General features: G+C 40.1%; 1 protein-coding gene across 1 annotated transcript in view; it reads left to right on the top strand.

The window, feature by feature from the left end:
* AMPH (amphiphysin) overlaps window positions 1-27,733 on the top strand; it is a 299,364-nt gene that overhangs the window by 205,708 nt on the left and 65,923 nt on the right. The window contains exons 12-15 of the mRNA XM_064575587.1: window positions 15,810-15,926; window positions 19,964-19,987; window positions 21,989-22,012; window positions 24,762-24,794. Of these exons, the coding sequence (XP_064431657.1) occupies window positions 15,810-15,926; window positions 19,964-19,987; window positions 21,989-22,012; window positions 24,762-24,794 (198 nt within the window). The remainder of the gene's footprint in view (window positions 1-15,809; window positions 15,927-19,963; window positions 19,988-21,988; window positions 22,013-24,761; window positions 24,795-27,733) is intronic.

Here is a 27,733-nt window from a genome sequence, read left to right as displayed (position 1 = left end):
GATTTCCCTGCTGGCTAATAATGATGAACATTTTTTCATGTGTCTGTTAGCCATTTGTATGTCTTCTTCGGAGAAGTGTCTTTTCATATCTTCTGCCCACTTTCTGACTTGATTATTTGTTTTTTGGGTGTTGAATTTGAGAAGTTCTTTATAGATCTTGGATACCAGCCCTTTATCTGTAGTGTCATTTGCAAATATCTTCTCCCATTCTGTGGGTTGCCTCTTTGTTTTGTTGACTGTTTCCTTTGCTGTGCAGAAGCTTTTTATCTTGATGAAGTCTCAAAAGTACATTTTTGCTTTTGTTTCACTAGCCTTTGGAGATGTATCTTGAAAGAAGTTGCTGTGGCCGATGTCAAAGAGGTTACTGCCTATGTTCTCCTCTAGGATTTTGATGGATTCCTGTCTCACATTGAGGTCTCTCATCCACTTTGAGTTTACCTTTGTGTATGGTGTTAGAGAATGGTCGAGTTTCATTCTCTGTATAGAGCTGTCCAATTTTCCCAGCACCATTTATTGAGGAGACTGTCTTTTTTCCATTGCATATTTTTTCCTGCTTTGTCCATAGAATTGAGGATCCATAATGGGTTCTCTATTCTTTTCCATTGGCCTATATGTCTGTTTTTGTGGCAATACCATGCTGCCTTGGTGATCACTGCTTTCTTCAGACTATAGGGTTAGAGGGAACATTCCTCAATGTCATAAAATCCATCTATGAAAAACCCACAGTGAATATCATCCTTAATGGGGAAAAGCTGAGAGCCTTTCCCTTAAGATCAGGAACACGTCAAAGATGCCCACTCTCGCCACCATTGTTCAACATAGTACTAGAAGTCCTAACAACAGCAATCAGACAACAACAAAAAAGTAAAATGTATTCAAATTGGCAAAGAAGAAGTCAAACTCTCTCTCTTAGCAGATGACATGATACTTTATGTGGAAAATCCAAAAGACTCCACCCCCAAATTACTAGAACTCATACAGCAATTCAGTAATGTGGCAGGATACAAAATCAATGCACAGAAATCAGTTGCTTTCTTATACACTAACAACGCAACTGTAGAAAGAGAAATTAGAGAAACGATTCCATTTACAATGGCACCAAAAACCGTAAGATACCTTGGAATAAACCTAACCAAAGAGGTAAAGGATCTCTACTCTAGGAACTACAGAACACTCATGACAGAAATTGAAGAAGACACAAAAAGATGGAAAAACATTCCATGCTCATGGATCGGAAGAAGAAACATTGTTAAAATGTCTATACTACCCAGAGCAATCTATACCTTCAATGCCATCCCGATCAAAATTCCAATGACATTTTTCAAAGTGCTGGAACAAACAGTCCTAAAATTTGTATGGAATCAGAAAAGACCCCGAATTGCCAAGGAGATGTTGAAAAAGAAAAACAAAACTGGGGGCATCACGTTGCCTGATTTCAAGCTATATTACAGTATTGTGTTATCATTAAGAAATCATTGTGTGTGTCTGTCTGTCTGTCCATCTGTTTGTCTGCCTGCCTGCCTGCAATTTGGAGACTCTAAATGTTTTGTGTCTGTGGCTATAAAATGAAATGTCTGTTACCTGATACGCTTATAAGAATAATGCCATGAAGGATGCATTGTTAACACAAAAAACTAGTAAATTACAGAGAAGCAAAAAGTAAAAATTTAAAAGCATAGTGATGTTTCCCAGCAAAAACCACTCTTACTAATGTACTTTTTCTCATGGGGTAGAGGGAGAGGAGAAAGAGACTCTTAAGCAGGCTCCACATCCAGCCCAGAGCCTGATGCAGGGCTTGATCTCACAACCCTGAGATCATGACCTGAGCCCAAATCAAGAGTCGGATGCTTAACCGACTGAGCCACCCAGGTGCCCCTAAAGTATACATTTTGATAAGTTTTGAAGTATGTGTACACCCATGAAACCATCACCAGGATCAAGATAATGAATATAACTGTCACTCCCAGAGTTTCTTTGTGTCTGTAATCGCTCCTGTTCCTCTCCACATACCGAACCCTCCAGGCAGACACTCCTCTTTCTGTCCCCATATGTTCGTTTGAATTTCCTAGAATTTTATACAGATGGAATCATACAGTGTGTGTACCCTTTTTGGTCTGGCATCTTTTATTCGGCATAATTATTATGAAGTTCATCCATTTTGTAGCATGTATCAGCAATTCATTTTTTTTATCCCCATACATTACATCATTAGTTCTAGATGAAGTGTTCCATGATTCATTGTTTGTGCATAACACCCAGTGCTCCATGCAGAATGTGCCCTCCTCAATACCCACCACCAGGCTAACCCATCCTCCCACCCCCCTCCCCTCTAGAACCCTCAGTTTGTTTTTCAGAGTCCATCGTCTCTCATGGTTTGTCCACCCCTCCAATTTCCCCCGCTTCATTCTTCCCCTCCCGCTACCTTCTTCTTCTTCTTTTTTTTTTTCTTAACATATATTGCATTATTTGTTTCAGAGGTACAGATCTGAGATTCCACAGTCTTGCACAATTCACAGCGCTTACCAGAGCCCATACCCTCCCCAGTGTCTATCACCCAGTCACCCCATCCCTCCCACCCCACCCCCCACTCCAGCAACCCTCAGTTTGTTTCCTGCGATTAAGAATTCCTCATATCAGTGAGGTCATATGATACATGTCTTTCTCTGCTTGATTTATTTCTCTCAACATAATACCCTCCAGTTCCATCCACGTCGTTGCAAATGGCAAGATCTCATTCCTTTTGATGGCTGCATAATATTCCATTGTATATATATACCACATCTTCTTTATCCATTCATCTGTCGATGGACATCTTGGCTCTTTCCACAGCTTGGCTATTGCTGCTATAAACATTGGGGTGCACATGCCCCTTCGGATCCCTACTTTTGTATCTTTGGGGTAAATACCCATTAGTGCAATTGCTGGATAGTATGGTAGCTCTATTTTCAACTTTTTGAGGAACCTCCATCCTGTTTTCCAGAGTGGCTGCACCAGCTTGCATTCCCACCAACAGTGTAGGAGGGTTCCCCTTTCTCCGCATCCCCGCCAACATCTGTTGTTTCCTGACTTATTAATTTTAGCTATTCTGACTGGTGTGAGGTGGTATCTCATTGAGGTTTTGATTTGGATTTCCCTGATGCTGAGCGATATTGAGCACTTTTTCATGTGTCTGTTGGCCATTTGGATGTCTTCTTTGGAAAAATGTCTGTTCATGTCTTCTGCCCATTTCTTGATTGGATTCTTTGTTCTTTGGGTGTTGAGTTTGATGAGTTCTTTATAGATCTTGGATACTAGCCCTTTATCTGATATGTCATTTGCAAATATCTTCTCCCATCCTGTCGGTTGTCTTTTGGTTTTGTTGACTGTTTCCTTTGCTTTGCAAAAGCTTTTTATCTTGATGAAGTCCCAATAGTTCATTTTTGCCCTTGCTTCCCTTGCCTTTGGCCATGTTTCTAGGAAGAAGTTGCTTCGGCTGAGGTCAAAGAGGTTGCTGCCTGTGTTCTCCTTTAGGATTTTGATGGACTCCTGTCTCACATTGAGGTCTTTCAACCACTTGGAGTCTATTTTTGTGTGTGGTGTAAGGAAATGGTCCAGTTTCATTCTTCTGCATGTGGCTATCCAATTTTCCCAACACCATTTGTTGAAGAGACTGTCTTTGTTCGATTGGACATTCTTTCCTGCTTTGTCGAAGATGAGTTGACCATAGAGTTGAGGGTCCATTTCTGGGCTCTCTATTCTGTTCCACTGATCTATGTGTCTGTTTTTGTGCCAGTACCATGCCGTCTTGATGATGACACCTTTGTAACAGAGCTTGAAGTCCGGAATTGTGATGCCGCTGGCTTTGCTTTTATTTTTCAACATTCCTCTGGCTATGCGGGGTCTTTTCGGGTTCCATACAAATTTTAGGATTATTTGTTCCATTTCTTTGAAAAAAGTGGATGGTATTTTGATGGGGATTGCATTGAATGTGTAGATTGCTCTAGGTAGCATTGACATCTTCACAATATTTGTTCTTCCAATCCATGAGCATGGAACGTTTTTCCATTTCTTTGTGTCTTCCTCAGTTTCTTTCATGAGTATTTTATAGTTTTCTGAGTACAGATCCTTTGTCTCTTTGGTTAGATTTATTCCTAGGTATTTTATGGTTTTGGGTGCAATTGTAAATGGGATGGACTCCTTAATTTCTCTTTCTTCTGTCTTGTTGTTGGTGTATAGGAATGCCACTGACTTCTGTGCATTGATTTTATATCCTGCCACTTTACTGAATTCCTGTATGAGTTCTAGCAGTTTTGGGGTGGAGTCTTTTGGGTTTTCCACATAAAGTATCATATCATCTGCAAAGAGTGAGAGTTTGACTTCTTCTTTGCCGATTTGGATGCCTTTTATTTCTTTTTGTTGTCTGATTGCTGTGGCTAGGACTTCCAATACTATGATGAATAGCAGTGGTGATAGTGGACACCCCTGCCATATTCCTGACCTTAGGGGGAAAGCTCTCAGTTTTTCCCCATTGAGAATGATATTCGCTGTAGGTTTTTCATAGATGGCTTTTATGATATTGAGGTATATACCCTCTATGCCTATACTCTGAAGAGTGTTGATCAAGAAAGGATGCTGTACATTGTCAAATGCTTTTTCTGCATCTGTTGAGAGGATCATATGATTCTTGTTCTTTCTTTTGTTAATGTATTGTATCACATTGTTTGATTTGTGGATGTTGAACCAACCTTGCAGCCCAGGCATAAATCCCACTTATGTGGTGAATAATCCTTTTAATGTACTGTTGGATCCTATTGGCTAGTATTTTGGTGAGAATTTTTGCATCCATGTTCATCAGGGATATTGGTCTGTAATTCTCCTTTTTGATGGGGTCTTTGTCTGGTTTTGGGATCAAGGTAATGCTGGCCTCATAAAATGAGTTTGGAAGTTTTCCTTCCATTTCTATTTTTTGGAACAGTTTCAGAGGAATAGGTATTAATTCTTCTTGAAATGTTTGGTAGAATTCCCCTGGGAAGCCATCTGGCCATGGGCTTTTGTTTTTTGGGATATCTTTGATGACTGCTTCAACTTCCTTAGTGGTTATGGGTCTGTTCAGGTTTTCTATTTCTTCCTGGTTCAGTTTTGGTAGTTGATACATCTCTAGGAATGCCTCCATTTCTTCCAGGTATCTAATTTGCTGGCATAGAGTTGCTCATAATATGTTCTTATAATTGTTTGTATTTCTTTGGTGTTGGTTGTGTTCTCTCCTCTTTCATTCATGATTTTGTTGATTTGGGTCCTTTCTCTTTTCTTTTTGATAAGTCTGTCCAGGGGTTTATCAATCTTGTTAATTCTTTCAAAGAACCAGCTCCTAGTTTCGTTGATCTGTTCTACTGTTCTTTTAGTTTCTATTTCATTGATTTCTGCTCTGATCTTTATTATTTCTCTTCTCCTGCTGGGTTTAGGCTTTATTTGCTGTTCTTTCTCCAGCTCCTTTAGGTGAAGGGTTAGGTTGTGTACTTGAGACCTTTCTTGTTTCTTGAGAAAGGCTTGTATTGCTATATATTTTCCTCTTAGGACTGCCTTTGCTGCATCCCAAAGATTTTGAATAGTTGTGTTTTCATTTTCATTGGTTTCCATGAATTTTTTTAATTCTTCTTTAATTTCCTGGTTGACCCATTCATTCTTCAGTAGGATGCTCTTTAGCCTCTATGTATTTGAGTTCTTTCTGACTTTCCTCTTGTGATTGAGTTCTAGTTTCAAAGCACTGTGGTCTGAAAATAGGCAGGGAATGATCCCAATCTTTTGGTACCAGTTGAGACCTGATTTATGACCTAGGATGTGATCTATTCTGGAGAATGTTCCATGGGCACTAGAGAAGAATGTGTATTCCGTTGCTTTGGGATGGAATGTTCTGAATATGTCTGTGAAGTCCATTTGGTCCAGTGTGTCATTTAAAGTCTTTATTTCCTTGTTGATCTTTTGCTTAGAGGATCTGTCCATTTCAGTGAGGGGGGTGTTAAAAACCCCCACTATTATTGTATTGTTGTTGTGTTTCTTTGCTTTTGTTATTAATTGCCTTATGTAATTGGCTGCTCCCATAGTAGGGGCATAGATATTTACAATTGTTAGATCTTCTTGTTGGATAGACCCTTTAAGTAGGATATAGTGTCCTTCCTCATCTCTTATTACAGTCTTTGGTTTAAAATCTAATTTGTCTGATATAAGGATTGCCACCCCAGCTTTCTTTTGGTGTCCATTAGCATGGTAAATGGTTTTCCACCCCCTCACTTTCAATCTGGGGGTGTCTTTGGGTCTAAAATTAGGTTCTTGCAGACAGCATATCAATGGATCTTGTTTTTTAATCCAATCTGATAGCCTGTGTCTTTGATTGGGGCATTTAGCCCGTTTACATTCAGGGTAACTATTGAAAGGTAGGAATTTAGTGCCACTGTACTGCCTGTAAGGTGACTGTTACTGTATATTGTCTGTGTTTCTTTCTGGTCTATGTTGCTTTTAGGCTCTCTCATTGCTTAGAGGACCCCTTTCAAGATTTCTTGTAGGGCTGGTTTTGTGTTTGCAAATTCCTTTAGTTTTTGTTTGTCCTGGAAGCTTTTTCTCTCTCCATCTATTTTCCATGACAGCCTAGCTAGATATAGTATTCTTGGCTGCATATTTTTCTCATTTAGTGCTCTGAATATATCCTGCCAGTCCATTCTGGCCTGCCAGGTCTCTGTGGATAGGTCTGTTGCCAATCTAATCTTTCTACCCTTGTAGGTTACATATCTCTTCTCCCGAGCTGCTTTCAGGATTTTCTCTTTGTCTCTGAGACTCATAAGTTTTACTATTAGATGTCGGGGTGTTGACCTATTTTTATTGATTTTGAGAGGGGTTCTCTGTGCTTCCTGGATTTTGATGCCTGTTTCCTTCCCCAAATTAGGGAAGTTCGCTGCTATAATTTGCTCCAGTATACCTTCTGCCCCTCTCTCTCTTTCTTCTTCTTCTGGGATCCCAATTATTCTAATGTTGTTTCGTCTTATGGTATCGCTTATCTCTCAAATTCTGCCCTCGTGATCCAGTAGTTGTTTATCTCTCTTTTTCTCAGCTTCTTTACTTTCCATCATTTGGTCTTCTATATCACTGATTCTCTCTTCTGCCTCATTTACCCTAGCAGTTAGCGCCCCCATATTTGATTGCACCTCTTTAATAGCCTTTTTGATTTTGACTTGGTTAGATTTTAGTTCTTTTACTTCTCCAGAATGGGTTTCTCTAATAACTTCCATGCTTTTTTCAAGCCCAGCTAGTATCTTTAAAGTGATGATTCTGAACTCTAGATCTGACATCGTACTAATGTCCGTATTGAGTAGGTCCCTGACAGTCGGTACTACCTCTTGTTCTTTTTGTTGAGGTGATTTTTTCCATCTTGTCATTTTGTGTAGAGGAGAATAGATTAATGAGAGAACAAAATGCTGGCAGGTTAACAACGTCCCCAGAAAATATACTCTAAACAAATCAGAAAAGACCTGAAGCAATGGAAAAAGAAAGGGAAAGAGAGAAAAAAGAAAATGAAAAAAAAAGAAAAAGATAAAGATAAAGATAAAAACAACAAAAACAGAACAAAACAAAACAAAACAAAAAACAGAATGTGATCAAATATAATAAGGCTGGTATATAGATCAGTGCCACACACTAGATTTTGGGTGTATTTTGGTCTGTTAGAAGAAAGTGCCTCCCAAAATTTTAAATAAAGAAAAACTTATATATGTACAAAAATAAGGGTTGATATGATGAAGGGATGGAATATGACTGTAAAGATGGAAATTATAAAAATTTTATAAAACGAATTGATAAGTTGTTTGAAAAAAGAAAGAAGAGCATTAAAAAAAAAAAGGGAGAGAATGTGATCAGGCAGGAGAGTAGAACAAAACCATACACTAGAGATTTAGGGTATATTTTGATCTGTTAGAAGAAACTATCTCAAAATTTTAAAGAGAGAACAACTTATATATATATGCCAAAAATATGGGTAACTACTATGAAGGGATAGAATGTGACTCTAAATATGAAAAATAAAAATGTTTTTTCAAAAAGGGATTGATAAGATGTTGGTTGAAAAAGGGAAAAAGAAAAATTCAAAAAAAAAAAAAACAGTTAAAAAAAATTAACTTTGAAGGACTACAGAATCATGGGGAAAAAGCCATGGATTCTATGTGCAGTATTCCCCTAGCGCTGGAGTTCTGCCATTCTCATTGATCGGTAAACTTGGTCTTGGCTGGCTGTTCTTTCTGATCTTCTGGGGGAGGGGCCTGTTGCTGTGGTTCCCAAATGTCTTTGCTGGAGGCGGAATTGCCCCGCCCTTGCCCAGTCCGGGCTAAGTGATCTGCTCGGGTTTGCTCTCGGGAGCTTTTGTTCCCTGCAAGCTTTCTGTACAGCTTTGGAGGCGGAGAGTGAAAATGGCGGCCTCCCAATCTCTGCCCCGGAGGAGCCGAGAACTCGGGGCCCCGCTCCTCAGTGCGCCCCCAGAGAAAAGCCGTCAGTCACTCCCGTCTCCCTAGTCTCCGGCCGCACTCCGTGCTCACCCGTCCAATGACCGTGCGTTTCTATCTCGGGCACCTGACCGCGGGTGGAGTCTCCAAACCCAGCAGATCCCTGCGGTGTGCTCCCGCGTGGCTCCTCCCAGGGGAGGAAGGGGCGTCTCCCCGGATCTGCCGCTTGTTGGGTCCCTGCTGGAGGAGCAGTGGCCCGACTGTGCCGCGGATCACGGTCTATGGCAACCCTTAGCTGAGAGCCCGCGCCTGGGCTCCGTCTCTGCAGCCGGCTTCCCTGCTCTGATACCTGGGAGCTTGCTGCACTCAGGCACCCCCAGTCTTTCTGTGACCCCGAGGGTCCTGAGACCACACTGTCCCGTGAGGGTTCCACCCCCTGCTTAGCCACTGGAGCGACGTCCCTCAGCGGAGTAGACTCTAAAAGTTCCGATTTTGTGCTCCGCGGCTCTATCACTTGCCAGAAGCGGCCGACGGAGGCCCCTCCCCCGCTGTCCATCCTCCCGAATATCGCCTCGGATTCACTTCTCCGCACGTCCTGCCTTCCAGAAAGTGGTCGCTTTTCTGTTCAGAGAGTTGTTGCTATTCTTTTCTTCAATCTCCTGTTGAGTTTGTAGGTGTTCAGAATGGTTTGATCCCTATCCAGCTGAATTCCTGAGAGGAGACGAAATCCAGGTCTCCTACTCCTCCGCCATCTTGCTCCCTCTGGGAGCATTGACATATTAATGATACTGAGTTGTGTGACCCATAAACACTGTATAGCTCTCGCTTTATTTAGGTCTTCTCTAATTTATCTTTGCTGTGTTTTGTAGTATTCAGTGTACAGGTATTTCTCGTCATTGGTTGGGTTTATCCCTGAGTATTTCATATTTTTAGGGCTTTTGTAAGTTGCATTTTTAAAATTTCAGTTTCTAGTTGTTCATACTGTTATATATAAATACAACTGATTTTTGTATATTAATGCTATGTCCTGTAGCCTTGCTAACCTCAATATTAGTTCCTGTAGCTTTTTTTATAGATTTCCTTGGATTTTTCTATATTAGTGGTCATATCTTCTGTGAATAAAGATAGTTTTACTTTTTTCTTTTTACTCTGGATGCCATTGATTTCTTTTTTTTCTGCTTATTTTTATTTCACTGTCTAGTACTGCCAGTATTGTTGAATAGAAGTGGTGAGGGAGCCATCCTTGTCTTGATCTTAGGGGAAAAGCTTCCAGTCTTTCGTAATTAAACATAGTGATAGCTGTAGGTTTTCATAGATACTTTTATCAGGTTGAGGAAATTGCCTTTTTTTCCTACTTAGAGTTTTGAACAGAAATGGATGTGGATTTTTTCAAATTCTTTTTGCACATCTATCAAGATGATCATATGAGTTTTCTTTTTTGGTTTGTTGATATGATGAATTATGTTCGTGAGTTTTCAAATGGCAAGTCAATCATGCATTCCTGAGATAAAGCTCAATTGGTCATTAGGCAATTAATTTTTATATATATTTTCATTCAATTTGCTAAATAGCTTTCCCTAGCATTTTTGCATATGTGTTGATGAAGAACATTAGTCCATAGGGTGTTGTTTTTAATAATGTCATTATCTGATTTGATTTGAGTACCAGGGTAATGCTTTTCTCATAGAATGAGTCGGGAAATATTCACTCCTCTTCAGTTGTGTAGAATTGGTATTTTTTTCTTCCTTAACTCTTTGGCAGAATTCACTGGAGGGGCCATCTGTGCCTGTGGGGACTTTTTGTTTGTTTTTTTCTTAATATTTTTTTATTTGGGTATAGTTGACATACAATGTTACATTAGTGTCAGGTGTACAACGTAGTGATTCAGCTTCTCTATATGTGGTAGGTTTGTATTTCTCAAGAAATTTGTCTCTTTCATCTAAATTGTTAAGTGTATTGGAACTAAGTGGCTTATAAATCTTCCTTATTGTTCTTTTTTATTATCTGTGGTGATGCCCCCTCTCTCATTCCTGATGCTGGTAATTTGTGCCCTCTCTTTCTCCCCCCAGCCCCCTTGATCAGTCTGGCTGGAGGTTTATCAATTTTATTAATCCTCTCAAAGCACTTCCTTTTGGTTTTATAGATATTATCTCTCTCTCATTTTCTATTTTATTCATTTCCACTCTGATCTGCATAATTTCCCCCATTTCTACTTAGAATTTTATTTGCTGTGTATATTTTTTTTCCCTAATTTGCAAGGTAGAAGGTGAAGTTACTGATTTGAGACCTTCCTTCTTTTCCTATATAGGGATTTAGTGCTGTAAATTTTCTCTAAATACTGCTTGAGCAACATCTCACAGATTTTGGTGTGTTGTCTTTATTCTTATTCAACTCAAGATATTTTCTAATTTCCACTTTGATTTCTTCTTTCTTTTGATTTTTCTCTTTTTTTGGTGTCTTTCATCGGGTTATTTTTGTCCAATATTTGTGGATTTTTCCAGAGATAATTCTCTTATTGATTTAAAACTTAATTCCACTGTAGTCAGAAAGATACTTTGTGTGACTTGAATGTTTTTAAATTTATTGAGACCTGTTCGTTGCCCCGGAATAGTGTCTATATTAGTTCCATGTTCTGCATGCACTTGAAAAGAATGTGTATTCTGCTACTGTATGGAGTGTTTTGTAAGTGTAAATGAGATCAAACTGGGTCTTGATGTTTTCTGTATCTTCTATAACCTTGTTGATTTTCTATTTCTTCTTTCAGTTATTGAAAGAGGGCTAGTGAAATCTCCCCTACAGAATTGTGCATTTTGAAATTTCTTTTTGCTGTTTTCTTGGTTCTTACTTCATGTATCTTCATGCTCTGTGATTGAATGCATAAATGTTTAGAATTAATGCCTTTTCGTATTAGGAAATGAACTTCTTTATCCCTAATAATGTTCTTTGATTTGAAATCTTCTTTTCTTGACATTAGTATAACTGTTCAAGCTGTCTTTTGGTTAGGCTGGCATAGTATATCTTTCTCCATCCTTTTACTTTTAACCTATTTGTGTCTCTGTATTTGAAATCAGTTTCTTGTAGGCAGTGTCTATTGAATCTTGCTTTCTTAGTCCAATCTAATAACCTCTGCTTTTCATTATATTATTTAGACCAGTTTCATTCAAGGTAGTTATTCATATAGTGAAGTTTAAATCTAGCACTTTGATACTTGTTTTCTATTGTGCCATCCGTTTTAACCCTTCTTTTTGCTGCCTTCTTTTAGATTGATTATTTTTATTACTCTCTTTTATTTTGTTTGTTTTAGTAGTTGCTTTAGGGCTTAAAGTATATGTTTTAATTTGTTACAGTCTACCTTCGAATAGTAGTACGCCATTTCAGGTATAGTATAAGAACTTCACAATAGTATATTTACATTTCCCCCTTCTGATTTTTGTACTATTTTTGTTACAGATTTTACTTTTTAATGTAAAGCAACTTCATGTTACTTTGCCATTATCTTTGTTTAAGCAGTTACTTATCTTTTAAGGAGGTTTAAATAATAACTAAAGTCATATATTCTTACCTACATAGTTACTATTTCTCATTCCTTTGGTGATCGTCATTCCCTTGTATAGAACCATATTTCCATCTAGTATTACTTATTGTGCCTGAAAAATGTCGTTTCACATTAGTTGTAGTGTGGATCTGATGGCAGTGAATTCTTTCTGCTTTTGTATGTATGAACAAATAGTCATCTCATTTTTGTTTTTCAAAAATATTTTCAAGGGGCACAGAATTCTAAGTTTTTTTCTCTCAGTACTTCAAAGATATTGCCTCACCATCTTTTTGCTTGGATTATTTCTGATGATAAATCTGCTATTATTCTTAGGTTGTTCCTCTGTGAAATAACACATCTTTTTCTTCTGGCCAGTTTTAAGAATTTCTCTTCAACTTCGGTTTTGAGAAATGTAGTCATGATGGGTCCAGGTGCACTCCCTGCGTCTCCCATCCTCTTTGACCGGTGGTTCCCCCAAAACTTGTGCTTTTCATCGTGAATGGCAGGAATACAAAACAGCTAGTCAACCATGCAAGCCTATTTCAAGCCTTTGCTTGCATGATACTCACTAACATCCATTGGCCAAAGCATGACAGGTGGTCATCCCCAAGTCAAGGTGACCAACTCCATCTATCAGGAGGCCATGGCAAGGTTAGGCATAAGGATTATGATCAAAGGATATACCTGTACTGGAAGAAGTTCAGTACTTCAGCTGTAAGCTTGGATGTTCCTAGCAGAAGACACTTCATGAAATATAGTAAAAAGATTATTATAATTGGTAAGATTTTTCCCATTGAATATTTTCCTCTCTGTGGTTTACACATCTAGTCTCCTTTCTTGGGAGCACATTCTAGGTCACCTCTTCTAGACTTTTAATGGTGAAACAGTACTTAAGCTCTAGCTTCCAAAAGCTTAAGAATGTTGAGACCATATCAGAGTTTCTCTAATGGGTAGAAGGAGTGAGAGATTAGTTTTCTTTTATAACTTTAAGAGAAATTACATGTCACTGTGTGTTTCAACATGTAATGATGGAATTGTTGTTTTACAAAGGAATATTACATCAACAGGCAACTCCTTTTTTGTTCTTTTTGTAGTTCTATCAAACTACTCTTTGATATGAGTGCCTTAAAGGGTAACTCTCAAGAATTCAGGGTGCAAAACCAAGTAGAAATTGAGTCTGAAGAAGCCAACAGCACATTTTGAAGGCAGCCAAATATACAGATATTTGAGGACAGTGGTTTTACACTTCATTACCAATAGTAATTAATAATGGTTTAGTTTCCATTTCCATTTAGAGTATCTTCTATATAGTATATACAGTGGATTCATTATCTTTACTACTGACAGTAATCTTACTAGGTAGTATCGCTTCCATTTTATGCATGAAGAAATGGAGGCTCAAAGAAGCTGAACTAATTGCCCAGAGAGAGACAGCTAGCAAGTGGCAAAACTGAGTGCAAACCCAGATCCATCGCAAAGTCTAAGCATAGCTCTGTATAGTCTAATACCTCTTTTCATCCTTGATGTCTAAATTCCCATCCAAGCTTCCTTAAGGGGATCCATTATGCTCATGGAGGATTAATGGACATATTTGGATGGGTTCACATTTTATGAAGCATTTACAGACTCTCAAGAATTCTTCTGCAGATCCTCAGGGTACCCGTTTGAGAGATGGGGGACCGGATCTTAGCAGCAGCCTAGAAAAGCACCAGAGTCAAAGGCATCCAGCTGTTGCAGTCCTGCCTCGGCTGCATTACAGCTGAGGGACCCAGGACATCAGCTAAGCTCATTCTGCCCATTCTCCTCATCCCCAGATGGAGAAATGTTGCCACTACTCCTTGAGTTTTGTAACAATTAGACGGTGCAGGTGAAATGAATGAAGTTTGAAGAATCTAGTAAGGTAATTCTTTGAAGGCAATAACAGTGTGGTGGGGTTGTCATCATTAGACGGCAGCAAAGTGCCCTAACCTGAGTTAATATTTATATGTATTAAGTTCTCAGGACAGTGCCTAGCACATTCGAAGTGAATATAGGTGTTTGCAGAATTTTAAAAATATAACTTGTGTCAATATAAATGTTGAAAAACAGACTGAGGCAGATTTTGCATATGGGCCAAAGGAATCGGTTGATAGTTTTGTGATTGTTAAAGAAAGAAGGATCTCAGAAGAGCATTATCCTTGGGAAATTTGAAAAGTGTATAAGTGTATATATTTGTATGCTGCAAAATAGATAGCTCAAGGGGCGCCTGGGTGCCTCAGTCGTTAAGTGTCTACCTTCGGCTCAGGTCATGATCCCAGGGTCCTGGGATTGAGCCCCGCATCGGGCTCCCTGCTCCGCGGGAAGTCTGCTTCTCCCTCTCCCACTCCCCCACTTGTGTTCCCTCTCTCACTGTGTCCCTCTCTGTCAAATAAATAAATCTTTGAAAAGAATAGCTCAAAACCAATAACATGATATTGAAGCAGATTTCCTACTACAGTGAATGTGGATATACTAAATAAAGTATTATCTTTTATGTCCCAAAGCTTTACATATGGTTTTAAATTTTATCTCTGTGATCAATATTAATCAAAAGTACTCTTGTTCTTTAAAATCTTTCTCTACAGGGAGCCTGAGTGGCTCAGTTGGTTAAGTGTCTGACTCTTGATTTCAGCTCAGATCATGATCTTAGGGTCGTGAGATCGAGCACTGTGTTGGGCTCCTCACTCAGCGCACAGTCTGCTTGGGATTCTCTCTTTCCCTCTGCCCCTCCCCACACTCGCACATGTGCATGCTTGCTCTCATAAATAATTAATAAATAAATAAATAAATAAATAAATAAATAAATAAATAAATAAATCTTTCTCTGAACATCCCTGTTCTTATATATGCTTTATCCATGGTTGTGACTTTTCAGTTTCTAGGCAACAGATGGTCAAAATTGAAGCTTATTTCAAGCATCAAACACATGTAACGTGATTCTCTGTTGATCCAGTTCTATTCACCATGATAGCTTATGGAGACTTTATTTCAGCTCTGACCCTTGCTATGTAACTTGAGCCAGGGTTAGGCGAACTTCAAGCCCATGTTACTTTTTTGTATCACAATAAATGAACAAATATTAATGTTCAGTGTTATAAATGTTTTCCTATTATCATAGCAGGACTCTTCTCCTAGGTCTTATTTGTCTTACCTGTTTCTAATCCAGGAGTGTTATTTTTTAGTAAACGTTGGGGGACAGCGTTCTCTCTCTGCTTCTTTGCCTTTCACCCTCCCTCCCTCATACGCACAGTTGAGACCACCAGCATTATGGATGAAGAATGGATCATACGAAAACTAGATCAAGGGATAGGGTCCCTCTGGGAGATGAGGCAGGTGGATGAAGTCAAAATAGACAGTGTCCCTTCCTTTTTACGTGCCAGCTTTGCAGGGAACATCACAACAGTGGGCTTCAATAATGGGTCCAAGCCTTGGCCCATTTTATCCATCTAGTCATCTGTAATGCTTGACCTGAGATTTCTGAACTAGCAGAAGGGAATCCTTGGATCTTGGTGGCATCAGGACATACCTCTCAGACATTTTCTTCGTTGGCTGGATTCAGAGCTGGACAAAGGAGAGGAACTAAAAGCCTGGGTCACATTCCTGGGTGTCTTAGATGATAGTTGGCCAGAATTGGTTATTTCCCCCTTCGCCACATTTAGCTGGTGACTCTGGGAGCTTATGGGTGAGCCACCTAACTGGTAAACTATCTGAGCCTGCTTTGGGGATATTCAGTGGCATTGAGGATCATACATGGATTATATCATAAAGTCTCATACTTTGTTTTATTTTAACAGAACGAAGCCCCTGAGGTGAAGAAAGAGGAGACATTGTTGGATCTGGACTTCGACCCTTTCAAGCCTGAGGTGGCACCTGCAGGTTCTGCCGGAGTGACCCACTCCCCCATGTCGCAGGTAGCCAGGGGCAGTTCTGATGTTTGGGGATGACATTTCATAAACTTGAATAAGCTCTATGATGCAGCAAATGCCTGTCAGGGACCCCCGTCCATTTCAAGTGACTATTCACTTTTCTTTGGGGTTGACAAACATTCCCCAATGGGAAGGAAGAGTAGAAAGAGGACTATCCATAGCTCTCATTCCAAAGCTCCCCCCCACCATTAGCTCTCTCTATCCATAGAGCTGGGATAGCCATGCATTCCGGCTTGCCCAGGAATCCTCCATTTCAGAGTAATTGTCATTATTAGTATTAGTTTGCACTCAGAGTGTTCAGCTTCGGACAATACATTTTCTGGCTTCTCTAAATGAAGCTCTTTTTTTGGCCCTGGGCTTAATCTTCTTACTGTTTTCTCTACTTTCCTTCCCCATGTTTTGCATATTAAAGCACGTTAGAAATGACCTTGAAATTATGCCCCAACAGAAATGTTTTCCAGTCTTGGTAGTTTTGAACTCGAAGTCCTTGTTCTCCTCCACATTGCAGAAGCTTCCCTTATGTGATCTTGACTATGGCCAGAGTTGGCCTTGCTTATCCAGCTTGTCCTTGCTCATCACTTCCTCACCCTTAGCATTTCCTCACTCCCAATAGTGATCGCACAGCGTTCTCCTGCAGAGGGGTCCTGGAGGTGGGCACAGTATTGACTTCCGGATGATTCCTCTGTAGTAGACTTCCTTTGCAATTGTCTGTGCTTACAAAAGGAAGTTAACTCAAAATTTGGCAAAACAGAAATTGTTTATATCCGTATTTTTAATGTGCTTGGGAGCTCACATTTGAATTTGGGCAAATCCAAAGATGTTAGAATATACTTCAAATTAATTAATGAAGGTGTATTATAAAACTGAAGTTGAGAATTGAGACCTCACTCAATTTTCTGGTCTTGAAGTCTTGTGATACCTTACAATAAACCACTATCAGCTCAATATAAACCTCGATAAATAAAGCTTTTAATCCATGCTTTCTTCCAGAATATGATTGGGTTTCTAAAGGCCTCCCTGTTGTAATTTGGGAACAATAAAAATCTGAGATGTCAATAAAGCAGGTAATTAATAAGCAGATCAGATACTAGCCTTAAAGATACTTGCAAAAAAATGGGTCTCTTAGATAAATGTTTGGGAAAGTTCTATTAACTCTTTTAAAAGGAGAGTCACGATATGCATCGGAATATTTTTTTAAATTTTTTATTGTTATGTTAATCACCATACATTACATCATTAGAACCCTCAGTTTGTTTTTCAGAGTCCATCGGCTCTCATGGTTCGTCTACCCCTCCAATTTCCCCCCCTGCTATCTTCTTCTTCTTCTTTTTTTTTTTTCTTAACATATATTGCATTACTTGTTTCAGAGGTACAGATCTGTGATTCAACAGTCTTGCACAATTTACAGCGCTCACCATAGCACATACCCTCCCCAATGTCTCTCACCCAGGCACCCCATCCCTCCCACCCCCCACCACTCCAGCAACCCTCAGTTTGTTTCCTGCGATTAAGAATTCCTCATATCAGTGAAATCATATGATACATGTCTTTCTCTGATTGTATGCATCGGAATAGTAAAGGCTCCAAGAAGTTCTGCAACTAAAAGAAAAAACTGTGTAGACTTGTTTAACTTAGAGTTTCCCAAATTTGACCACAGAAATCTGTTTTAATGAAAGTTTTTTAATAGTCATTAGAATATTCTCTAAGACATACTTCGGGGAATGCTAACATAGTAATTGTCAGCAAGTTTTGAGGGTTCTGCCTTGGTGGCCCAGGAAAGCAGAACATGAATGCAAATCTCATTCAGAACACTTCCCCATCAGAGCTTCCTCATTGTGCAGAATTCATGGGCCTTCCTCAGCCTTGCTCTCCAGCATTCACTGCTCTAGTGACAGAAGGCAGGTCTCTGCAGTGGGTGCTGTCGTGGTCAGTGGGTGAGCTGCCACAGCATTTCTGCCCGCGAGTCTGAATCGAGAGAGAAACCTCTTTTATATCAATTCATGATTAAATAAATCCACAGATCATGGAATTTGTGTAGATTTAGAACAAAGATTCTTTCAGAATTAAAAAAAAATGACCTCAGTTAAGCTTCAAAAGTCTTTGGAAGAAAATGCATCACTGCAATCAGGAAAAGCCACATGTGCCCCGTGTTCTCCCTCAGGCGTGGTAATCGACCGCCCCCCTCCAGTAGCTCTAATTGAGTCACTTCACGCCAGAGTCATCCTGTGAGCTGGCTCTAATCACATCTCCTTTTCACCAAGGGCAGTCTTAGGCTGTGATAGCAAAAACAACAGAGCCATCGGATTCTCTTGGCCTTCCCCCTTTCGCTCAGAATGATCTCCCTTACCCATCACCTGACCCCATGTTTTAAATGGATGTTCTCGCTGCTAGCGGAACGCCTCACCTGTGATCTCCGCAGTGTCCACACGAGTTAACACATCATTTCGTGATCCTGAGGACTGATAAACATGCCGTTTCACATTGCTGCCTTCCTTTGGAGAAGATAGCAGTGCTGTCTGCATTATGCAGGGATATGGAGTAGCTTTTAGGGGCTGTGATTCTTTTTTTTTTTTTTTTTTAAGATTTTATTTATTTATTAGAGAGAGAGATAGCGAGAGCAGGAACACAAGCAGGGGGAGTGGGAGAGGGATAGGGAGAAGCAGGCTTCCCGCCAAACAGGGAGCCCGATGTGGGACTCGATCCCAGGACCCTGGGATCATGACCTGAGCCGAAGGCAGACGCTTAACGACTGAGCCACCCAGGCGCCCTAGGGCTGTGATTCTTAAGGGCCTGGGAAGCAGGAAAATCCAAACCATCTGAATAATCAGAACGTGCACATTAGTTGCAGAAGGAGTCCACATAAAAATAACTGTGGTTTCCCATGCAGCTGTTCTGCTCTCCTTTCTTAGTCATTCGACAGGTGGGTGTTAACCCAGAGACCAGTCAGGCTGCACAGAGATGCTGGGTGGCTGGGGCTGGACAGTTAGAGCAGGCCCAGACCAGGGTGGGTAGGCTCACTCAGAACCACAGGGCCCAAGTTCTGTAGTATAGAATCCTAATGAGACGTCTGTGACCCCATCTGGAAACTCCCGTATTCTTAGATGGGAGTGCCAGGCTTTCTAATTTGCCGCTCGTTTAGTGATTCAAAACAAGTTCATAAACAGATCTGTTCTAGTCACAAAGACAAAGGCAGAAAAGGATGTGGCCTTGGCAGCAATTCTCAGTCACAAAGGAAATGAGAAAGAGAAGTCTCCTTCACTTTCCCAAACACACAGCGGAAGTCACTTGAACCATCTGGATTCATTCACTGGGATCAATGGGCTTGATAATTAAAATGCCAGTAGTAAGTCTAATTCATCCATATGTCTTAGGGGGCACCCTGCTAATTTGCATGATTATCTGTTAGTTGAGCTGTGTTATCATCAAATTCAACATACTGAAGAACTCTTTTTCTGGGGTTCATTTACCATCAAACTGGTCATAATGCAACCTCTTGAATATGGTGGGGGAGGGGAAGAAGTAGCATTAGCAATGATTCGGACTGCGTGTCCTCAAAGATGTGAGAAACTCTAATAGCTGGACACGTTGTACTTCGTTTTAAGTGTGTGTGTGTGTGTCTCTCTGTGTGTGTATACTTGTATGCACTAAAGTAAACCCATTCATCATGTTTTCAGATACAGCTTTCTACTTTGTATAGTGAAAAGCAGATTGACTGGTCCTCTACTGTCCAGTATGGTAGCCACAAGCCACATTTGGCTATTCAAATTCAAATTAAATAAAATTATGTAAAACTTAAGATTTGGTTCTTTTACGCTAGCACATTTCAAGTGCTCAGTAGCTACATGTGACTAGTGGCTGCCATATTGGACGGCACAGATATGGAGCTTTGTCATCACCAAAGAAATTTCTCTTGAACAGTGCTGTATTTCAAAATGTTTTACTTCAAGAACTTTTGTCACCTCAGTCTTTTTTACATGCTTGGGACTTGTATACTAACCATATTTTTATTTGTTTGCTTTCAGACGTTGCCCTGGGACCTATGGACGGTAAGAGTGCTAAAACCTTGTATTTTGATGTATCTGGATCCCTAGAAATTTGAAAACCCTGTTATATTTAAATTCACCTGTGGTGGGAAGAAGACCTAGACATTTTTAATGAGAGTGTAGTCCCCTAGAACAATCATCAGCTCCCTGATGGTTCCAAGCATTACCAGCACCTGGAAACAATGGTGAGGAAAATAGTGTCAGTGTGCCAGACGCCTGGATAAGCAAGAATTTGGTGTTATGCCCCTTTATGCTTCTTCCTGTGGTTATTGGTGGCTACCGAAAATGTTGTAGTGAAGGGCGGGCACATTTTTTGTTGCTTTTAAACAGAACAGAAGAAAATATGGATGAGAAAATGTAAGGGGCAGGCTACTCTGCACAGGGAACCTCTTTCTTACTATTATTTCCAATGATAATGAAGCTTCATCAATAAGAATTTGAGCTTTAGAACCAGACAGCTCTGGATTTGAGTCCAGACTCTACCTCTTATAACAATATGACTTTGAGCAATTTATGAACTTCTTTTAGTCTCCGCATTTCTCATCCATAAAATAAGGGTAATGATGCCTACCAAAGAGGGTTGTGTGAGGATGAAGTAGATAATATTTGTAGAGTGCTTAGCCCCATGTCTGATACATATCAATAAAAGGTAGCTGTTACTACTAATGGTGTGTATTCAGCTAATCTGATGTGCAAGGATGAGCACTTCCAGAAGTCAGAGTTGGGAAAAAGACACGAACAGAGCTTTATGGTGCAGCATGTGTGCTGTGGGATTCGGAGGGTGGCCACACCCATATGGAGCTTCACACCCTTCAGGGGCAGGGCGTTTGTCTGCCCTGTCTTGGAAAAGCTCTGGTCACATGGTCTTCAGAACTCAGCTATTGAATTTCGTGCTGTCTTTTTAGTGAGACAGCAACAGGAAAGTTTGCTAGATCGAGCTATTCATGGGCCTGGTCTTCTGAAGTGACACTGCTACTCTTTTATCTTAAAACAGAAAGATGACTGCCCCCTTCCCTTCCACGGGAGTGGGTTTATACTGCACTAATACTTAGGATGCTTGAAGCATCATGGAAGGCTCTCGAGAGAAGAGCTAAAAGATGTTAATTGAAAGCTGGCTTTGCTTGTATAATCACAAAAAGGGATACATGGACTGACGTTCAGCACATTTGAATTCTAGCCACAACTCTGTGTTAATGGTCTTGACGACCAAGAACACAGTGCTAATGTTTTATTATTCCAGTATTTCATATCTTTAGTTGGAGTCCTAATACATTTTTCCTTCTGTAGCTGGGAAGGGTATGGTGAAGATGAAGGTATTATCTGGAGGGATCATGGATTATTTCAGAGGACAAACCTGCTAAGAATAGTAGCAGTGACAAAATTGCAAAACAATAGCTCCCTGGACATAATTGCTGGTGTTCCTTGATCCTCTCAGTCCCCCAGGGTTGTTTGTGTGCAGACAAGGCTTCTAGGCTGGGGGGAGAACGTGAGGAGAATCATCCAGTCAGAGTGGTTAGTATCAGATCATCCTCCATATAAACACTACCTCAGAGGAAGAAGCAAGTGTGGGGTGAGTTTGGGGAAAGGTTTATTCTGATACTGTGTCAGAGCATATAATACTGTGTATTTTTGTGGCTGCTAGGGCTTGGTCTTATTCTGATGTTCTCAGGTTTGCTTTTTTATTTGAAACTTTGTGTTTCAGAGTCTGCTAAAGTAGAAGTCTTGTAATAGCCCTGAAAATCGTTGTTGACTAGAAAATGAGAAAGGCTTTATTCATGTTTCAACTGTGTAGTCATAAACGGTATTGAAACAAAACTCATTTCTATCACAAAACAAGTTGTAAAATTTAATCTCAAACCAGTAAAAGCTACAGCTTTCAGGAGAATGTTGACTCTGGACAGCATGGGATTTTAATGTGCTAGGGAATTTACTTCTTTTGCCCTGTTGTTGTTGTTGTTATTATTATTATTATTATTGATTATCATTTTTTTTTTACTCATACAGACAAGCACTGATTTGGTACAGCCGGTAGGTAAATATCCAGAATATTCTGGATTTTTAAAAATATTTTATGTGCACTATATACATGGATATTATCTAGAATGAGCTTTTTTTTTTTCTCATGGCATTGCTAGTCGCAGATTTAACCTCAAGCCATTTAATTTAAATGCTCTCTAGCTTTGTTTAACTGGTGTTACCCTACTGAAGAGCTTTGTGTTTCTCATCATATCTTACCATGATCTGTTTCATCTTCTGTTTTTTTTTTCTTTGCTATTCTGCATACTCTAAAGACTGACTCTTCAAAAAGTCTTTCCCTGTGTAACCTGATCATGGAGGAAACTCCAGAGAGTGGGTTGGCCGAAGAAATTCAAAGATCTCAGATTGACCTAGGTGCATTTATTTGGGGCCCTGATGCTAGTACAGAGAGTATCAGCCAGGAAATTACCCAAGGTGGGTCTCAGGAAGACTTTTCATGTCTCTCTGAAGCAGAGCAAGACATTGGATTATCCACTGGAATTCCTTCTTCTGCTGACTGGCACACTGTAGCTGAACAGGGTGAGCATGTCGTGGGGCCAGCCCCTCCGTGTGGAAATGAACAGCTGTACCCAAAGCCTGTGCCTGAGGCTGAATTTGCCACAGCGGCTGGTATGGAGATGGAGCAGCCTCATGACTTACCTGCCTCAGAGATGGCAGCCACAGAAACTGGTGGCCTGGTCAGAGAAAGTCAAGAAGATGTTAAACAGTCAGAAGAAGAGGAAGAGAAAGAGAAGATGGAAGATTCTATGTGGGCAGGTGTGGAGACATGTGAAAAGGTAGACACTGGAGCTATTGATATCAAGGCACTAGAAGGTACAAAGGAATTTGAAGAGAAAGCGTGTGAATGTACAGGAGACAGGCTAGTAGATCTTCTTAAGAAAATAGGAAAGCAAGACCAGGAGACCTTAGCAGTCAATAAAGAGGAAATGATGAAAGATCTAAGAGCTAGTTGTAAGGAAAGTGAAAAGACCAATGAAAAGTATTTTGATAAGATTGGTGTATTAGAAGAAGACCTGGAAAGAGTAGATATGGCAGCTGAATTTAGTAACAGAAGCCAAGGGCTAGAGGAGGGGAATCAAGTAGTAATTAATAATTGTGAAATTATAGAGGGCTCTGGAGCTAAACCTGTCCATCACACAGATATTTTGAATCTGCATCTCCAGACTGATTCTGTATCTAATCTTGAAAATGCCAGCCCTGAGGGATGGGGTTTAGCTAGAAAAGACATAAGGAAAAATTTAATAGACTCTCCTAACCAGGATATAATACATCACTCAGGACAAGGCAGTGCAGATGCTGAAGAGATTCAGCATGAGGCTGTGTTACATACTCCTGGGGTTGACAGGAATGAAAATCAGGCTGTTGTTTTATCAATAAAACATAAAGTGACAGCTCAGTCTAGGACAGATCTTAATTATTCTCTGGGAACTAATGCAAACAGAAGAGATTGGTGTTTGTGTAAGGCAGAAGACTCATTACTAGAGGGGTCTGAAAGTACAGTGACTGGGAACTGTAGCCATACCATTTACTTGCCAACAATTGTAAAAACAGACTCTTGGGCAACAGATCCAGGCCAAATCTGGCAGCCAAGCTTGGATTCAATAGTGAATAGTATGGATATACTAGAATTCCCTGGTATACCAGATGGCCAAGTAAGTGGATTTGCCAGTTGGCTTAATCCTATTAATCACTGGCCTATCAGAGATACAGGAGGCTTAGATAATTGCTGGGAACATTTAGATATAGTTGAAAGTGAGAGAGGGCTGGATGTGGACTTAGCAGCAGATATATGTGGGGAACAAGCCATTGCTAACTGCTGGGAACAAAGCCAAGAGATAGCTAGACCGTTGGTTCTGGGCACCTCCCACAATGCTAGCACCGAGAGTTCTGCTAGTCCGCGAGACAATGACATCAGCAACTCAGATTTATCTGAAGATGAAATTGCTAACCAGAGATATGGATTGTTGTACCAAGAAATAGAGCCTGATAAAGAAGAGGTACTTACCCCAGTGTGTAGTACAGACTAGCCAAAGACTTCTGTAGGTTCTTTTTTTCCTAATGTTTCCCACCTACTTCATTATCCATCCATCAGTATCTTCTCTGAGGCCTGCCTCATCTCCTTGAAATTTGTGCAAACCAAACACAAATAGGTTGACAAAAAAAAATTACAAAAGAGGATCTTTGTATTGGGAACTAATGAGTCTATTTTACCATCCCATTTATTGTGTTTATTCTACTTTCAGTTTTACTGTTCAAATACTAAAAATACGTAGAACAGACTAATTTACTCTTCCTAAAGTGATTTTATAGAAGTAAGAGCACATGAAATGTTTCTACCCAGGCCCCCTGAAGCTATAGACTCTCCTAATTGCTGTTTATCCAAATGATGTATTAGAGAAATACTGAAAATGCTTGTAGATACTATCAGTAGCCTAAAATGGGAGCTATTAACCCCTTGTGGCTTTTCTCTGGAATCATCTTCTCATTATTGAGAAAGTGGGCTTTGGTTAACGCTGAGCCACATGCCAGTAAAAATTATTATTTGTAAAAATAATCTTTGTCAGCCTATTTAAAATAATACAGTGGCCTTTTTCATTTCCTAAACACTTTCATGCACAGCAACCTTTTGTATTATTTTAAAACGTGTGGTGGTCTTCACTTTCCAACTTGTCTGATGGACATTTACTGATCCCACAAAAATGATAAAACATAATGTACTTTGATTTCCCTTTCTGTTTAGGCTTCTGGTGGTACATTTAATGGATTCACCCAGGTAAGAGATCGATTCACTGGCACATTCTACCTGCTGAGAATGATGCAAATTGTTAAAATATGGACCTCAACGTCACTGGAATAGCATAATGTTGAAGCGTGTCAGTGCAAAACTTGACCCTACGACTTTCAAGTTCAGTAATGGAAGCAGTAATAGTGGCAACGTTGTAGGGTGTTGTGAAGAGTCAAAGAGACATGCAGGCAGAGCACTTTGCCCAGTAGCCCGGCACCTACTAAGGGCTTCCCGGCTGCACTAGCTATTAATATTGTTAGCCCTGCTGTGGAATTATGCTGATTCCTCTACTGGAAATGAGAAGTTCTCCTGATCTGAGAGATCCACTAGATTCAGCTGTTAGAAAAGAGGAGATAGGATTGCTTTGAACCAATGGGATGGATCTTTAGAAAATAGAAATGGTTTTTAGGAGCCTCCTTATGGAGATTCATATAAGAGCCCTACTACACAGAACCTTCTCTCTTCAGTCATTCTTTAGGAAGGAGCTATTTGAGGATCAGAAACGGTAGATTGGCTCTGATCAATAAGGCAGAATTTCCCTTGGGTGTTGGTGGAAGAGGAGCCACAAGGTGGACTGTCCCATCATTCTGTATGACCCAACAGATGGACAGTTGTAACCCATGTAAGGACAGGCCATACCACTCTCAAGCCCGTGGAGTAAGTTCTGAAAACCTCTTCAAGGGAGACTTCAAACAGAGGCTTGTCTGTGCTGAATGCTTTGTCTCAGAATATTAGAGATGAACAATTTCTAATTTTAACATTTAGAATTTCTCTATTTAAAAGTTTGACTATTTTCCCCCATGTTACCTGTAAAATGATAAAGTCCGCCCACACCTGCATCCAAATACAGGTACACACAACCATGGAGGGAGAAGATAATGCATCTCTTCAGTCTGCATAAAACTCTTTTGAAAGGTCATGTCATAAGAATACTCATTACTCATTTTTTTAAATGTATATGTTTATCAGTTATAAATGCACATCATGTAAAGAGTAACAAAATTGTATTAGAGCGTTTTATATAAAAAGTTCAGACCGTCATACACCTCCTCCATTTCCTGTTTCTTAGAGGTAAATATTTTTACTCCTTTTCCATATTGTCTGATCTCAGTCACGTGTGTGCATGACTTGCTTATAATGCTACTTCTTGGTCTCTAAAGCATTATCTATCGACTCATCTCTCTGGAAGGTGCAGACTTAATGTGCCCTCCGACGCCTCCCCCCACCCCAGCTCACCCTCCCTCTCTTTCCTGCCATTCCTCTTCTGTAGTCCCAGATAGGCATCCATCCAATCTGTGGTAATACTACAATGATATCAGTACTATCGGCCCCCCACCATGAAGTTTACCTTTAGTTTTATGCCGACTTTCTTTTTTTTTTTTTTTTTTTTATTTTTTTTTTTATTTTTTTATTTTTTTAAAGATTTTTATTTATTTATTTGACAGAGAGAGACACAGCGAGAGAGGGAACACAAGCAGGGGGAGTGGGAGAGGGAGAAGCAGGCTCCCTGCAGAGCAGGGAGCCCGATGCGGGACTCGATCCCAGGACCCTGGGATCATGACCTGAGCTGAAGGCAGTCGCTTAACCAACTGAGCCACCCAGGCGCCCTTATGCCGACTTTCTGTTCTCTTTTGAGGAAATAACCGCAGGGTCTTGTTTGCTTGTTGGTTCGTTTGCTTAGTGTTTTAGGGACTTATCACTAATTCAGTCCCATACTCTGTAGTTAGTTATATAAATCTCCCCTCGTTTTGTTGGAAAATATTAAGCATTCGGTCAGTTTCATCTTCCTGAAGAATTTGCTTGTCTCTTCTGGACTGCTCTGTCTGAACTGGGCTCTCTGGCGACACCTGCTGTCACACCTGTTCCCACAGGCCTGTCCTAGGCATGGTCTTCACCTCTCCCTTTTTTTTTTTTTTTAAGATTTTTTATTTATTTATTTGACAGAGAGAGACACAGCGAGAGAGGGAACACAAGCAGGGGGAGTGGGAGAGGGAGAAGCAGGCTTCCCGCGGAGCAGGGAGCCTGATGTGGGGCTCGATCCCAGGACCCTGGGATCATGACCTGAGCCGAAAGCAGACGCTTAACAACTGAGCCATCCAGGTGCCCCGCCTTCACCTCTCTTCTTATGTCAATCCATTCTTTTCTGGACACAAATCTTCCTCATTTGTGGCTTAATTCCACATATTAAAACACATCTTCATCCATAAATTAAAGCATATTCTCTAGAGGCTTCCTAAGAAAAGTATGCAAGAAAAGTATATATTTGTGACCTTGTACATCTGAAAATGTCTTTATATACATAATGATCTGTTAGATTGGATATCATATTAGAAAATAATTTTTCTCGGTGCCTGGGTGGCTCAGTTGGTTAAGCGACTGCTTTCGGCTCAGGTCATGATCCTGGAGTCCCGGGATTGAGTCCCATATCGGGCTCCCTGCTCAGCAGGGAGCCTGCTTCTCCCTCTGACCCTCCCCCCTCTCATGCTCTCTCTCTCTCAATAAATAAATAAAAATCTTTAAAAAAAAATAATTTTTCCCTTAGAATTTTGAAGCCATTGCTCCATCCATTTCTACCTCCTAATGTTGCCACTGAGAGACTATTGTTTTGATTCTTTTTAAAAAATTAATCTTAGTCTTAATAAAATTAAGATATCATGAAAACTCCATGCTAATTTTTAGAATAAACAATTTTCCAACAGAAATATTCCACAAACAATAACTTTTACTTCATTTGACTCTTATAGCAGGATCATAAGAGTCTTTTTTCCAAAAATAGGTTTTGAATTAATATTTGAGCCTTTTGTTGTTTTTTTTTCAAAGGCCTTTCTTAATCTTGAATATAATTATTTAAATAGTATTCTCTGGGTGTCTGTGTGGCACACTCGGTTAAGCATCTGAGTCTTGGTTTCTGCTCAGGTCGTGATCTC

This window comes from Mirounga angustirostris, unplaced genomic scaffold, assembly GCF_029215605.1.
Source record: "Mirounga angustirostris isolate CCGP_5_RB_7025 unplaced genomic scaffold, mMirAng1.0.hap1 SCAF_12, whole genome shotgun sequence".
Lineage (NCBI taxonomy): Eukaryota > Metazoa > Chordata > Mammalia > Carnivora > Phocidae > Mirounga > Mirounga angustirostris.
The sequence above is the reverse complement of the archived record's forward strand: the minus strand, read 5'-3'. Positions and strand labels throughout refer to the sequence as shown.